At 38.2% G+C, this 17,304-nt stretch overlaps 1 protein-coding gene across 2 annotated transcripts in view; it reads right to left on the bottom strand.

Moving 5' to 3' along the window:
- Nucleotides 1–2,933: 2,933 nt before the first annotated feature.
- The window catches only part of IPO8 (importin 8), a 69,070-nt gene continuing 54,699 nt past the window's right edge, over nucleotides 2,934–17,304 (bottom strand). The window contains exons 21-25 of one of the 2 annotated variants that reach the window (XM_065887081.1): nucleotides 16,110–16,330; nucleotides 13,624–13,829; nucleotides 7,151–7,354; nucleotides 4,576–4,692; nucleotides 2,934–3,482 (exon numbers count right to left, since the gene is read on the bottom strand). In XM_065887081.1, coding sequence (XP_065743153.1) covers nucleotides 3,385–3,482; nucleotides 4,576–4,692; nucleotides 7,151–7,354; nucleotides 13,624–13,829; nucleotides 16,110–16,330 — 846 coding nt within the window. In that variant the 3' untranslated portion in view covers nucleotides 2,934–3,384. The remainder of the gene's footprint in view (nucleotides 3,483–4,575; nucleotides 4,693–7,150; nucleotides 7,355–13,623; nucleotides 13,830–16,109; nucleotides 16,331–17,304) is intronic. The other variant, XM_065887082.1, reaches the window with a different exon arrangement.

The following is a 17,304-nucleotide window of genomic DNA, read 5'->3' as shown; positions in this document are numbered from 1 at the left end:
GATTTTATCTGCATCCTAAGAGCCGCTGAGAGGTCTTAATCTCTCAGGTTAGTGATACAACCAAGATTTGCATTTTGAAAAATCATTCTATCTTGTGACTAGGTAAGGGCAGAAAGGTGGGCATAAGAGCGGAGGTAAGGGGTGAGGGTCAAGCTGCAGCAGGAGAGAATGACTGCAAAGGGGGAGAAGTGAGGGGACTGTCCTCACTCACTAGGCAGTGAGAATGGTGTGTCACTCTTAACTAAGAGCTCTGTGGGGGACACAGGTGCCCAGGAGGCCTTGCTGGGTAGTTCTCATCCTCCCCAGGTTTTCCCTTCATGCCCAAGGAAGCCTTTTGGAAAAAAAGTCTCCATAAGGTCACTCCTGCCTGAGTTGCTCTCAGCTCCAGGCATACTCTGAACACTCTGGGAAGCCGCCAACTCCTAGCACTTGAGAGACCCCCGTGTACTTGTGAAATCTTTTTTTCAAATTAGGTGATCTCCAAGGTGAACTTCCTCTCAGGTATCCTGCAGGAAGCATGTGCATTCGCTCACCTCCCCACTTGATGTCAGAGCCTTGTACACCTCTCCTCCCTCTGCGAGCACTGCTGTCTGCCCCAGACTCTCCTGCTGCCCAGACACTCAAAGTTCTGCTGCATACACACCTCTACAGGATCAGCCACAGTTGCGCCGTTTATGCTTCTTCCTGAAAACATAGTCCAACCTTTTTTTCGTTGATTTTGTGGCCTTACTCACAAGTGGACTGTCTGAGAAGTTTCCAACCCACTTGTACACTGATCTCGATGGAGAGAGTGAAACGGGGACAGGAAGGCTTACCATTTAAGGCTTATCTGAAATGATTTTGTTTATAGATAAAACACATGCATACACACATGTATACATACATACAAATGCTGGTGGTCTCTGATCACGTGGCCAAGTTTTCCTTGATTTCCTCCATAAATTTATTACAATTTCCAGTCTCCCCTGCTGAATAGAAAACTGCACTGTAATTCACTCTATTAAATAAATGACATAATTTCATTGTTTTCTTTCTTTAGAATTTTCACTGATTAACAATTAACTGGTTCAGTGTGGTCTTAACATAAATTAGAGGTGGGAAGGAGGAACTTATTTTCATGCTAGGTAAACATCTGAGAATCAAAAGGCCGGCGCTTACCATTCCACTCCTAATTTGATGGCAGCCCATCAGAAAATGGCTCCACCTCAGGCATTTTTCCCTTTCCTTCAAGGTCCTGATGTGGTTGAATGACCTTGCTTTTTCAGAGCTTCTGCAGCTCTTATTTGGACACCTTCGTTGGGGGCTCTAGCCCCCAACCACTCCCCAGTCTTTAGCTGTTCCTGATGAGCCCTTGCTACCCTCCCAGACCTATGGTCACCTTGCTCCAGGTCCCCGGGAGTCAGGAAAACACACACTGATGGGTTTTTATCACCTGCTTTAGCACCTCCACATTTCAGAAAACATTTCACACAGAGGAGTTCAAGATCCTAGGAATCAGTCCGCATTTTATTTTACAGTACATTCATATGAGTTCCTGCCTTTCCAAGGTAATCATATCACATTCAGGTTAGCACTGCTGGTAACAAAACTGTACAACTACCCTGGCTTCAAAAACAAGATAGGATGATACACATTAACACTTCTTTCCCTTTAATACTGCAGAAGACAATACATCACAAAAATAAAATCACATGCCTTTTACAGTCCAGTGTGAAGGCATGTTACTTATGTTAAAATTAAACCATTTGGGACATGAGGAGAAAAAGAAGAGCTTCAAAGCTTACGATGTCTACAGTCTCCCCCACACCATCTTTCTCTTCTAACCGCCAGCTGGCACATTCAGCATCAATGCCTTGGGAAGAGGGGCCAGAAGAAAGCAGGGGATCATTTGACTCTGAAACTCATGGCTTCTTGGGCTACTTCTGTAAAAAACTACTTAAATAACCTAAAATTCTAAAAAGAGTTCATATTAAAAAGGGATGGTAATATAGAAAACACCTGGAGAAAATTCCTCCAGTGACTGATGGAAAATATAAGCCGCAAACATTTCACAAAAACGGACAACTGTATCATATCCAGAAATATATTAAATTCTGAAAATTCACTTTTGCTTTACTGAATGAAAACACTGTGACCCATGTTCTGGTGTTGAATCAGTTCAGAAAAACAGCTGTAACCTCCATCTGCGATATTTATCATGGGATATCTTGCATCATTACCATGTCAGAGTGCAGCTGACTGATATCCCCAACCCTTGAAAAATATAAGCCGCCAAACTGAGCTATAATAAAAACTAGGACAGATTAGACAGGAGAAAATTCAGATGTGTGAGAAAGCAAGAAGTAAGATTTACTTGGGTCTTTTTCCTAGATAAAAAATATTGTTACAAAATGTTTTGGACCCAGGTCCAACACAGCTGGAATGATAAGTTACTGAAAATGCAAGCCCCCATCCAGAAAGACAGTGTGCTTATGTAGCACCTTTCTCATAGAAGTCCAATGTGCTTTAGTATAACTGTCAATTAATTGCATAATTAAGTGAATGATTCAGAATATACTTGGACTGATTGTTAATTCCAGTGATGAAAAGAGTCCCTGCCACTCGCTGCCAAGAAATTTTTGAGTCCTGAACTTATTAGGTTATGAATGAAATCGATATTCATATAGGCTGACTCAAAAGAAATACCACCCCTTTCAGGGCTGAAAAATATGATGGAAGAGAGAATAAGACACTTCTTAGGAAAGCCACATCTTTAGGAAAAAACACCTTATGAAAAACCAGAGCCAGTGCATATTGTACAACCCCTGAAGAAAACCCCCAGCAGCAGTGGAGAGCAAGGGGAGCAGTGATGATTTTGAAACCAGAGTGACTTGTAGCTAACGTCCTAACAGTAAATTCACATAGTGAAATGCAGAATAAGTCAACATATAGCCAAGGTTTACATTTATCTAGAAATATGTTTTATGCCTTAAAAAAAATTGCAATGCACTCCAAAAAAATTTTTTCAGATAATTCATGTACAACAGAAGGCACTGTTATTCGCATAAATCCATTGATTCTGCATGGCAAAACCTGAGACGTGCAATTCCATCCAATCCTCTAAAACCACCTTGGTCATTCATCCTTTGGAGCATATGCTTTGTCCTTTGCAGTCCAATGATTTTGTTGTTCTTTAATTTCATACATTACAGTAGCTGCTTAAAATATATATTTCAGGGTGAGAAAGGTCAAAGGGGATGCAGGGGTGGAGAAAGGTGATGCCGGACGCCAGGCAGTAACTGGCACAGCAGGTGGCACAAAGAGTAGCCCCGGGTCCCCTTGACCCTCTCCTTCCGGCTGACGTACCACGTAGCGATGACATTTGGTCGGTTGATCTTCCTTCTTTCAGTTGTTGGTGGGCATAGTCCCAAAGTTAAATGCAGAGAGGACTCCTTTGTTTTCAAAGGTGAAGCCTCCCTGTTGTTCAATCTTCTTCTTTGCCTCTAACATTTGCCAAGAGAAAGGGGGGAAAAGAGAGGAGTATTTAAGGTGACAAAGTTGGAAATAACCTCAAAGGGGCCAGATTCTTTAGAGTTAGTACTGTGAAGGAATGTGAATCGTGGTATTAATTATTCTGCCCAATTGAACATTAGCCTTTAATAAACCCGTGTCAGTAAGTACCATCATTTTGGTGTCTGGGGATGCGGAACCAGCAGATACGGAACACACAGATACAGAGGGCCCACTGCACCACACCATTTTAACAGGGGACGTGAGCATCCTCAGATTTTGGTATCCAAGGCAGGTCAGGGAAACAATCCCCCCCACACACAGATACCGAAGGAAGACTGTAGTTATATTTTCTATCTTGGAAAGACTATTTGCTAAAACTGAGCAAAATAAAAACAAGGCTCAAAGCTAGTGTTTATTGCTGAAAGGGCACTGACTTCTCACATCAGGAGGGCCGATACAGAATCTGTACAGGACTTAAAGCCTAAATCCAAGCAGAAGAACCTGGGTTCTAAACTCTAGATTCGTATTCCATGATGTTCCCCACTAAAATACTTCTGTAATTACAAAATCTTCCATTAATTTCTAGGAGTGACCATAACAACGTCTGTGTAAAATAATTTCTCCAGCTCAAAAACTGAAAATCAACGAGAATCACTAACACATAAAGCCCAACAAATAGAAATGGAGAGTATTTCAATTTCTAGGAATACAAGCTCCCTGCAAGAATTCATAAAATGCTTTTGACCCATCTGTTGTTTAGATGTTTAGGTGGGTGACCCAGCTGATTAACTCCCCCTCAGCAAGATTCATCCCAACCTTTACATCTTACCTTTGGCTCCAAAATAGGATAAGGGTGTGAATAAGAACACCACTAAAGACACATTAACACATGGTGTTTCACAGAGCTAATATATCATGGATGATTAAAAAGATCATACAATAATGATAATTCCTTATTATCTTGAAAGGTTGGCCTCTAACAATTTTTAGAAAAGTATTTAGGTGCCACCAGGCTCGTAAAATAAAAGCTGAATACGGGCACTCTGACACATGCACTCCGATCTAGAAATCATGCTGGCTGACCTGCTACCGTCCTTCGGTGCTCGGCCAGTGTGTACACCTCCTGTAGCGCCCTCCTCTGATCCTCACTGAGCGGTGCCATCAGCAGCTGGTACCAGGCAGCATCCCGATTCTGCACAGCTGTTGTATTTTGGGGGTGTGTTGAGGGAGAAGGAAAAATAAAGGAGTCCAATGACAATTATTATTTCAGAGGATAACTAATAACACAATCAGATTACAATGAAATGATCACAGACAATAGGTGATAAAACTTATTCCAACAAAGGATTACTCCTGAGTACTCACTTTAGTACTCGACCTACGTGGGGCTATAAAGAAAGGTTGGGACATCACAAATCTGTTTTGCCTAGTTCTCTGCTCCCTCCCCATCTCCTCTTCTTCCTGGGTTTTTACGAACTATGAATGCTGCCTAAAATCCAGATCTTGGGAAACACCTTACTCACTTGTTACCATTTTCCTCAGGAATTCTTATGCTACCTGCTCCTTCAGCATCACTTCTATGCCAAAAACTCAAATTTGTACCTTTAGGCAAAACTGTTCCCTAAGCCTCCTGGTCTTTTACTTTGGATAGCTCACCTCAAACTCAGTACAACTGTAACCAAATTTAATATTTTACCTCCCAAACCCTCCTTATCTCCCATTTCCATCACTAGTTCTATCAGTCTCCTAGTCAACCACTGTAAATGCCTAACATCTTTAATCATGCTCTCTCCACATCCAATTCTGTGCTGCTTTCTTGATGTCTTTCACTGATACGCTTTGTCCCATCAAATGCCATCCTCCCACTCCAGGGCTCTATTACTCCTAAATCAATAAAGTAATTTCCTAACGCTTGGTTCCCGAGTCTAGCCCCCTTCAGTTCTTTTTGGACATCATCATCAGATAATACCCCTGAAGGAAATTATCATATCCCCAAGGTCACCTCTTTACAGAAAAACATTCAAAAACACTCTAATGGGAAATGGGATAAAGACAATCTCAGTCCAGAATTCAAGACTGGGGGACTTCCCTGGTGGTCCAGTGGTTAAGACCCCTGCTTCCATTGCAGGGGGCACAGGTTCAATTCCTGGTCAGGGAAATAAGATCCCGCATGCTGCACAGCCAAAAAGAAAAAGGGAAAAAAAAACCCACCAGATTTCAAGGCTGGTACAATTTTACTACTTCACAGAGACTTTAAGCAGTGGTCCTTATATGCTGACTGAGCCAAAACTGGCTGCCTATCTCTTGAGGAGCATTTTCAAAATACATATGCTGAGATCCTACTCAAGACCTAAGAGCTTCTTTGTTGCCTATGATGCACACCCAGGTCTGGAAGTAACTGCCTTAGAGCGTACCCTCCACATCCCAGTCTCCATATTTACACTCTTATCTTCCTCATGCTTTGGAATATCATTCCCTGTACTCTCTACCTCTTGTTCCGGCTGAATTTCAATAAATCATAGAGGTGGTTCATTAATGGTATTTGTAACAACCAATACACTGGCATACTAAATAATGTCAATATATTACACTACCATTGCCTTGTTAGTAACAATATTTTATACACAAGGATGTTCAATTTAATATTGCTTGTAAAAAAGAAAAACCCTGGAAATATCTTATATGTCCATCAGTGGAAATAAGCTAAATTATGGTATTACCAGAGAAATATGATGTAACTATAAAACAACCTATTTAGTGGGATTTTTTCATTATAATTTGTTTATAATAATTTTCTAAATGCTTTCATTGGCTTATTATTTATTTTTAATTCTATAAGTTTTCCATTTATATCTTTCATTCTTCTACTGGGTTATTGGTCTTATTCATTTATAGAAGGCCTTTGTAATCTGTGGGTCTTAAGCCTATGACATGTACATGACAAATATTTTCTCCCAATCTTTGAGTTTCTAGTGTCCTTTGCTGTACAAATTGGTAAATTGCTTATGTAGTAAAAATCTACTCTCTATTGGACTCTGTTCATTCACATGGGGATTCTGAATTGCTAATAAGTTTATGGCCACAATTTTTTATTTTTATTTTTTTTTTGTGGTACGCGGGCTTCTCACTGTTGTGGCCTCTCCCGTTGCGAAGCACAGGCTCCAGACGTGCAGGCCCAGTGGCCATGGCCCAGGGGCCCAGCCGCTCCGCGGCATGTGGGATCCTCCCAGACCGGAGCACGAACCCGTGTCCCCTGCATCGGCAGGCGGACTCCCAAACACTGCGCCACCAGGGAAGCCCCAATATGGCCACAATTTTTAAGCAACATATGTGAGATACTTCATTCTGCAAAAATCCTTATCCATTCATATCTAGAGGATGAACAATATATGCAGATACTCTTGCCTGTAATTACTTTTGTGAGGATACCCTGCAGCCTCACCCTGCCACTTTACAACGATTAAGGTTGCTGGGATTGGGTGATGGATGTTTCATTATGCTATTTGCTCTCATTTTGTGTATGTTTGGGGATTTCTATAATTTAAAATAAATTAAAAATTTAAAGGGAATCTAAACCAACTTGGGGGAAGATCCCAAAACAACTTCTAATAGATGGAAATGAAAAACATATCTGAAGATTCAGGGAGTAACAACATACTCAGCAGGGCTTGTGTAAAAAATTGATATTCATCCACACTATTGTCAAGGTCCAGTGGAGTGCTGAATCCCTCAAGGGCAGTTTCTTCCAATACTTCTTCATCCCAGTCATCATCATCTTCCTCCTCATCTTCACCTCTTCCATTATTTGACTGCATTGCTTGAGCAGTTACATTCGTCTCCTCTTCATCACTTGAAATCTCTTCTGTGAGTCCATTATTTATTTAAAAGGAATCAAACACATAAGGACAAAATATAAATTCCATAAAGAAAATAAAAATAATAAATGACATTCCAGAAATGGAAAAATGACCAAATGATTTTATGTAAAATTATAAAAATAAACCTTATCTTTACTGTAGTTGCTAAACTGAAAATGACTTTATCCTCCTCACTCAAAACAATTTCTATCTCTAAAGATGAACATTATTACTGTTTTACTATGGCTGCTTCACATCCATTAATATATACTATTTAGCCACAGATTCCCAAATTAACTTTTTTGTCAAAAAAGACATAAAATGATTATGTATTCAGTGCATGTGTTTTAAATAACAATGACCTACCACTGAGAATTTGAGTCTCTTAGCAATTAACTAAGTTGATTATGAACTGCTCGGAAATGCTCAAATGAAGAGGTCATTTCTGCTAATAGAAACAGAAAAATATAGAAATACAGAGGAAAAATAATTAGCTATATGTGGGTTAAAAAAATTGAAAGCTGAATTGTATATCCCCATAGATTCAGTTTCTATTTTCAGGGTTGGTCTGTTCCAAGCAGTTAGTCCAGTATTATAAATAACCGGAAGACAGTAAATGCAGAACGAAATCAACCTAAGAGGAGAAACCTGGAGTAAACCTAAACCAGGCAATATTAATCTAAACCTAGTTCTATAAAACACACCATACTGAAGTACCTGGATTCAACTGCAAAGTAGTTTTAGGGATAATGCAAGAAACCATAGATTTGACTTACTAGAAAATTACTAGAAAATTACTAGAAAATTTCCCTCAAGTCATAATAATTATAACCCATTAGAGAGCAAAGCGAGAAATTATAAAGAATGCAACATACTGAAAAAAATTCTGTGATTGTCTGCATATATTTAGCAAAATAAACAATTACAAGAGACTCACTTCAGAGTTAAAGACACACACAGACTGAAAGTGAGGGGATGGAAAAATATATTTCATGCAATGGAAACAAGAAAGAAGGGGTAGCAATATGCATATCAGATAAAGTAGACTTTAAAACAAAGGCTATAACAAAAGACAAAAAAGGGCATTATATAAATGATAAAAGGATCGATACAAGAAGAGAATATAACATTTGTTAACATATATGCATCTAAATATATAAAACAAATATTAACAGACATAAAGGGAGAAATTGACAAAAATACAATAATAGGAGGAAACTTTAACCCACCTACATCACTGGACAGACCATCCAGACAGAAAATCAATAAGGAAACAGTAGTCTTAAATGACACATTAGACCATTTGTACTTAATAGGTATCTACAGGACATTACATCCCAAAATGGCAGAATACACATTCTTTCAAGTGAACATAGAACATTCTCCAGGAGACAACACATGCTAGGCCACAAAACAAGTCTCAACAAATTTAAGGGGAAAGAAATTATATTAAACACTTTTTCTGACCACAGCAGTATGAAACTAGAAATCAATTACAGGTAGAAAAATGGGAAACACATAAACATATGGAGACTAAACAACATGCTACTAAAACACCAATGGATGAATGAAGAAATTAAAGAGGAAATCAGAAAATACCTTGAGACAAATGAAAATAAAAACAGAACTTTCTGAAATCTACAGGACACAGCAAAAGCAGTTCTAATAGGGAAGTTTATAGCAATTCAGGCCTACCTCAAGAAACAAGAGAATCAAAAAACAAACAACCCAGTCCGAAAATGGGCAGAAGACCTAAATAGACATTCCTCCAAAAAAGATATACAGATTGCCAACAAACACATGAAAGAATGCTCAACATAATTAATCATTAGAGAAATGCAAATCAAAACTACAATGAGGTATCTCACACCGGTCAGAATGGCCATCATCAAAAAATCTACAAACAATAAATGCTAGAGAGGGTGTGGAGAAAAGGGACCGCTCTTGCACTGTTGGTGGGAATGTAAATTAATACAGCCACTATGGAGAACAGTATGGAGGTTGCTTAAAAAACTACACATAGAACTACCATATGACCCAGCAATCCCACTACTGGGCATATATGCTGAGAAAACCATAATTCAAAAGGAGTCATGTACCAAAATGGTCATTGCAGCTCTACTTACAATAGCCAGGCCATGGAAGCAACCTATGTGTCCATCAACAGATGAATGGATAAAGAAGATGTGGCACATATATACAGTGGAATATTACTCAGCCATAAAAAGGAACAAAACTGAGTTATCCGTAATGAGGTGGATGGACCTAGAGACTGTCATTCAGAGTGAAGTAAGTCAGAAAGAGAAAAACAAATACCGTATGCTAACACATATATATGGAATCTAAAAAAAAAAAAAATGGTCATGAAGAACCTAGGGGCAAGATGGGAATAAAGATGCAGACCTACTAGAGAATGGACTTGAGGATACAGGGAGGGGGAAGGGTAAGCTGGGACAAAGTGAGAGAGTGGCATGGACATACATACACTACCAAACATAAAATAGCTAGTGGGAAGCAGTCGCATAGCACAGGGAGATCAGCTCGGTGCTTTGTGACCACGTAGAGGGGTGAGATAGGGAGGGTGGGAGGGAGGGAGATGCAAGAGGGAAGAGATATGGGGACATATATATCTGTATAACTAATTCACTTTGTTATAAAGCAGAAACTAACACACCATTGTTTAGCAATTATACTCCAATAAAGATGTTTTTTTAAAAATGCAAAAAAAGGGCTTCCCTGGTGGTGCAGTGGTTGAGATCTGCCTGCCAATGCAGGGGACACGGGTTCGTGCCCCGGTCTGGGAAGATCCCACATGCTGTGGAGCAGCTGGGCCCATGGGCCATGGCCGCTGAGCCTGCGTGTCCAGAGCCTGTGCTCTGCGGCGGGAGAGGCCGCAGCAGTGAGAGGCCCGCGTACCGCAAAAAAAAAAAAAAAAAGAGAGAGAGGGCCCAAACAAATAAAACAAGAAATGAAAGAGGAGAAATTACAACTGATATCACAGGGATACCAAAAAAGCATAAGTGAATACTACAAATATTTATATGCCAACAAATTAGACAACCTAGAAGGAATGGAAACATTTTTAGAAACATACAATCTTCCAAGACCCAGTCAGGAAGATATAGACAATCTGAATAAAGAGATCACTAGCAGTGAAACTGAATTCATAATAAAAAGACTCCCAGCAAACAAAAGTCCAGGACTGGACAGTTTAACATGAGAACTCTATGAAATGTATAAAGAAAAGCTAATACCTATTCTTCTCAAACTATTCCAAAAAACTGAAGAGAACCCAAGTTCATCCTATGAGGCCACCAAAAGCAGACAAAGACACAACAAAAAAAGAAAGTTACAGGCCAATATCTCTGATGAATATAGATGCAAAAATCCTGAACAGAATATTAGCAAACCAAACTCAACAATTTATAGAAATGGATGATACACCACGATCCAGTGAGATTTATTCCAGGGATGCAAAGATGATTCAATATTCACAAATCAATCAATGTGATACACCACATTAAAAAAAAAAAAAGAAAGGATAAAAATCACATGATCATCACAAGAGCTACATAAAAAGCATTTGACCAAATTCAACATCCATTCATGACAAAAACTCTCATCAAAGTGGGTATAGAGGGAAAATATCTCAACATAATAAGGGCCATTTATGACAAACCTACAGTTAACATCATACGCAACAGTGAAAGCTAAAAGATTTTCCTCTAAAGATAAGGATACGCACTCTCGCCACTTCTATTTAACATACTATTGGAAATTCCAGCCACAGCCATCAGACAAGAAAAAGAAATCAAAGGCATCCAAGTTGGAAGGGAAGTAAAACTGTCACTATTTTCAGATGACAAAGTACTATATACAGAAAACCCTAAAGTCTCCAATGAAAAGCTTTTAGAACTAATAAATGAATTCAGTAAAGTTGCAGAAAGAGAAAGCAAGAAAACAATCCTGTTTAAAATTGCATCAAAAAGAATTAAAAACCTAGGAATAAACTTAACCAAGGAGGTGAAAGACCTCTACTCTGAAAATTATAAAACAATGATGAAGGAAACGAAAGATGATACAAAGAAATAGAAAGATATCCCATGTTCATGGATTGGAAGAATATCATTTAAAAAATCTATACTACCCAAAGCAATCCATAGATTTAAAGCCTATCAAAATACCCATGATATCTTTCACAGAACTAGAACAAATCTTCCTAAAATTTATATGGAACCATAAAAGACCCTGAATTGCCAAAGCAATCTTGACAAAAGAGAACAGAGCTTGGAGGTATCATGCTCCTTGATTTCAGACTATGCTACAAAGCTACAGTAATCAAAACAGTATAGTACTGGCACAAAAACAGACACACAGATCAATGGAACAGAATAGACAGCCCAGAAATAAACTCCTGTGTTTAGGGTTGATTCATCTATGACAAAGGAGGCAAGAATATACAATGGGGAATATCAGTTTCTTCAATAATAAGTGGTGCTGGGAAAACTGGACAGCTACATGCAAAAGAATGAGATTAGAACATTTTCTCATGCCATGTACAAAAATAAACTCAAAATGGATTAAAGACCTAAATGTATAACCAGAAACCATAAAACTCCTAGAAGAAAAGCAGAACACTCTTTTTTTTTTTTTTTTTTTTTTCGATATGCGGGCCTCTCACTGTTGTGGCCTCTCCCGTTGCAGAGCACAGGCTCCGGACGCGCATGCTCAGTGGCCATGGCTCACGGGCCCAGCTGCTCCGCGGCATGTGGGATCTTCCCAGACCAGGGCACAAACCCGTGTCCCCTGCATTGGCAGGCGGACTCTCAACCACTGTGCCACCAGGGAAGCCCCAGAACACACTTTGACATAAATTGTAACAGTATTTTTGGGGGGGGGGTCTCCTAAGGCAAAGGACACTAAAGCAAAAATAAACAAATGGGACCTAATTAAATTTAAACACTTTTGCACAGCAAAGGAAACCATCGACAAAATGAAAAGACAACCTATAAATTGGAGAAAATATTTGCAAATGATATGCTACAATAAGGGGTTAATATCCAAAATATATAAACAGCTCACACAACTCAATGTCAAAAAACTAAATGACCCAATTAAAAAATGGGCAGAAGACCTGAATAGTCATTTTTCCAAAGAAGATATACAGATGGCCAACAGGCACATGAAAGACGTTCAACATTGCTGATCATTAGAGATATGCAAATCAAAACCACAATGAGATATCATCTCATCCCTCTTAGTAAGAATGGCTATCAACAAATAACAAATGTTGGCAAGAATATGGAGAAAAGGGAACCCCTGCACACTGTTGGTGGGGATGTAAATTGGTGCAGCCACTACGGAAAACAACATGAAGATTTCTCAAAAAACTGAAAGTATGATCCAGCAATTTCACTGCTAGATATATATTCAAAGAAAACAAAAACACTAATTCAAAATGATACACACACGCCAAAGTTCACAGCAGCACTATTTACAACAACCAAGATAAGGAAGCAACCCAAATATCCATCAACAAATGAATGGATAATGAAGATGTGGTGAGATATGTGATGGAATATTACTCAGCCATAAAAAAGAATGAAATCTTGCCATTTGCAACAACATGGATAGACCTGGAGGATATTATGCTTAATGAAGTATGTCAGAGAAAGACAAATACTGTATGTCACACTTATATGTGGAATATAAGAAATAAAAGAAACAAATGAATATAACAAAACAGAAACAGACTCACAGATACGGAGAAAAAACTAGTAGTTACCGTTGGGGAGAGGGAAGTGGGAGGGGTAAAACAGAGTAGAATATTAAGAGGTACAAACTACTAAGTATAAAATAAATAAGCACGAGGATATATTGTACAGCACACAGAATACAGCCAACATTTTATAATAACTTTAAACAGGGTATAATCTATAAAAACAGTGAATCACTATGTATGTTGTACACCTGAAACTAACATAATATTGTAAATCAACTATACTTCAATAATAAATAGATAAATAAAGTTATGAATTGTTTATTCCTAGAATTTTCCATTTAATATTTTTAGACAACTAAAACCATGAAACCAAAATTGTGGTAAGAAGGAACTACTATAATTAAGTCAAACAAACCCAAAATATTTGTTAAACGTGTTAACAGGCCAAGAAATGTACACTTGTTTAATGTTTCCAAATAGACTTAAACTCAAAGAAAACTCATACTCAAATCACAATCAATTCTAGCATTCATTTCAATTAGAACACTTTACCATTTTCTTCCATATCAGCTTTCTCTGCTTTTGAGTGATCTTCCCGGTTTACCAGTTGTTTGGTAGCACAGACCTGCTTTAGGCCAAGGAAAAGGAAAAGAATTGAGGGCACAATCTGTCCCACCACAGCATCTACTCCAGGAGGTCGATTTTGCAGTTCCAAAAGAATACTCAGTCCTATTATACACATCTTCCGGTCATGATGCCTACAAATTATAAAGGTGAAAAAAAATGTGCACATGAGAAATGAGAACAAATTCCGAAGAAATTACAAAAAGAAATGTCCAAGGTGTACTCTAAGGTTCATTCACTGGAGTTACACAGAGGTATCTCCATTTTGTACTATATGAAATCCTATGTAAATCAAGTTTTGTAAACCAATTATCATCATCAAAGAGCTATGGGAGTCTGCAATTAATATGGGGAATCTTGTGTAATATCAATTTATGATAATACAAATGCTGTATCTGGGCCTTAGCGTAACAACTTTTATTAAAACAAGAATACCTGTATACGATAGCATAAAATTCCTATCCAATGGAAAAAATGAGGAGTCCCTTAGACTTTGTCTTCATTGGATTGGTCTACAAGGTATCTTGGCACTGTATACTAACCCCAGGTGCCAAAAGTTCCTCCACAAACTCAGCATCCAGTAAGCTGAATGTAATAGCTAATAAGTAAAACATTAAATGTCCTGTTCTGTAAAACAGGATAAGGAAAATTTAATTCTGAAGGAAAAATGTTTGACCAATATACATTACACACATTTTTGTGTGAATGCTTCTTCTAAATTGTTTAAAACTAAAAATATTAAGAATTAAAAGATTTTCTATATTAGTATAACACTTAAAATTGCAGGCATGAACAAAAAATTCACTGGCAGGGATTCAAAATGAGAGTAATATACAACAAACCCAATGACAAATATATTACTAGCTTCTATTATTCTTCATTATTTCCATTGCTTGATTGATTCAAGTTACTAATGTCAAAGTATAGTATACTGTAACAGGGACTGTGCTTGACCTGGTGACTTTCTCATCCATGTAGCCTCTAACTAGTAGTGTACACCAGGTGTCAAATGGATCATAGTACAGAAGATGATTATCGAGTGGGGCTCTGAAGAATCCAAGGGAGCACAATTCAAGCATGCCCAATCTATACAATAGCTGAGACGGATTTTCTGTTTTTGGAAAATTGCTTATAGATGCTACTAACTATAACTGTGAATGACTAAATCTCTACTCTCTAAATCTTTGTCAGAGATAACTTTAAGCACAATTTCTTTTTAAAGTATGCTCTTCCTTTCAAAGCTTTAATAAGAAATCTAAATCAGGGACAAATTCCAGTCTCCTACAAGTAGAAAAATTAGAATACACATAGCAACTTATAAATATGCTCCCCCATTCCTTTTCTACCATCCTAATTCAAGCCCCTCCATCATCTCCCCACCACTTGGCAATGTCCTAACTACTCCTGTTGAAATTATTTTCCCCTCAGTAAATTTTTCTAAATGATAACTTACAAAACTTAAAAAGAACACTAGTTATTTCTAATGTTTTGAAAAAATTAATCAGCAATTTAGCTCAAATTCTAGCACAACAGGGTCACTTATATGTGTTGGGTCACTTGAGGTGGGCCTATAACTACTACTTAGGATCTCACTTTTCCTATGCTGGGAAGCTAGGAGAGTGCTTCACATAAAGCCAAACTCTCCTACCAGGGTAGGACCAGGACTACAACTAACAATCTTCTGACCTCACATTTGAAAACGGGCTCCACTGAAGTCTTTATATCTTTACCAGACCAGTACTCTCCTTAGAAACATGACTCTATTTAGAATGTTGTTACCCATAGACACTTAATAGTCATGGAACCCAAGTGGACACTTAATTCTTGTTGCCTAGAGATATAGCAATACACATAAGTCAAAAACAAGCGGGGAATGGCTATACCTAATTTTCAGAGCCTGCGTTCTTTCCACTAGATTATACTGCTGAAACACATTCTTAATTCTCTAAGAATTTAATATTATATTAACAATGCACTAAAAATAATTCTTAAAGGGCTTCCCTGGTGGCCCAGTGGTTGGGAATCCACCTGCCAGTGGAGGGGACGTGGGTTCGAGCCCTGGTCCAGGATGATCCCATGTGCCGCGGAGCAGCTGGACCCGTGCGTCACAACTACTGAGCCTGTGCTCTGGAGCCCACGAGCCATGGCTGGTGAGGCCCACGAGCCTGGAGCCCACGCTCTGCAAGGAGAGAGGCCACTGCAACGAGAAGCCCGCGCACTGCCACGAAGAGTAGCCCCCACTTGCGGCAACTAGAGAAAGCCTGCGTGCAGCAGCGAAGCAGCCAAAAATAAATAAAAAATAATGATTCTTAAGATATAAAAATTCTTTCTTTATATGCTATTATATGTACATATTAAAAAGTCAACTTTCCAGAATAGAAATGTAGTGTAAAATCGAAAAGACACATACATACCCAAGAAAACAATCTGTATCATTCATCCACTGATTTATAAACTGTACAGTTACAGGTCCAGGGTTGTGAGGCAACTGAATTCGTTCTAAAGTATGTAGCAGCAAATCAGGGTTGTAGTACAAGGCAGCAATTGCAACCTGAAGACACATAGTACGAAGCTCACTAGTTTTGACTCCTCGGGTTAATCTCTCCAAAACAAGTTGAACGAAGAGTGGAATGCACTAGAGGAAAAAAGAAAAAGAGAAATCAAGTAACTTTTATAGAAAGCTGAATGTTGGTAAAGTGTTATCAATAAATCAGATACTCTTAATGACAGTGAAACGTTTGCTTGTTTAAATCATTTTGAGAATTATTAAACCCAGAGAGCTTAAATGGCCAAAAAGAGGTCCTACAGTAGTGCCAAAACGTCTCCTTCCATTTTATGTGAAGATTACATTTAGTTGAAGATTGTTCTACAAGAGTCCACACTCAAATGATGGCAATAATCCAAATGTAGACTTAGTCACTTCCATGTTTGAGTTAAAATGACTAGGGTGGAATTTTTCTTTGATAAATCATATTGGAAATACAGTTGACCCTTGAACAACGCAGGTTTGAACTATATGGATCCACTTAAATGCAGGGTTTTTTCAATAGTGAATACTACAGTACTACACTATCCACAGTTGGTTGAATCTGCGGATAGGGAGAAAACGTGTATACACAGGGCCAACTGTAAGTTATCCGTGGATTTCTGACTGTGCAGAGGGTCAACGCCTCTAACTCCTGCATTGTTCAAGGGTCAAGTGTAAAAAAAAAAAAAAAGAGAGACTAAAAATAAGCATGATGTGATCAGAATTTCGCTTGAGAAAAAAATTCCTAAAAAAGTCATAGGGATGTAATGAATGACATGGTGGCTAAACTTAAGAATACTTACTGTATTGTACATTTGAAAGTTGCTAAGAACAAGTAGACATTAAAAGCTCTCATCACAAGAAAAAAAATTTTTTAACTATGTATGGTGATGGGTGTTAACTATACTTATTGTCATGATCATTTCACTGTATATACAAATACTGAATCATGTTGTATACCTGGAATTAAGATAATTTTATATGTCAAATATATCTCAATAAAATTTTTGAAAAAGAAAATTCCTGTTGGTATAAGTAAAAGACTGAAGAAAAATAGTGGATTTTATACATTAAAATCCTAT

The sequence above is a fragment of the Phocoena phocoena genome, chromosome 11 (assembly GCF_963924675.1).
Source record: "Phocoena phocoena chromosome 11, mPhoPho1.1, whole genome shotgun sequence".
NCBI classification, from domain to species: Eukaryota; Metazoa; Chordata; class Mammalia; order Artiodactyla; family Phocoenidae; genus Phocoena; species Phocoena phocoena.
The sequence above is the reverse complement of the archived record's forward strand: the minus strand, read 5'-3'. Positions and strand labels throughout refer to the sequence as shown.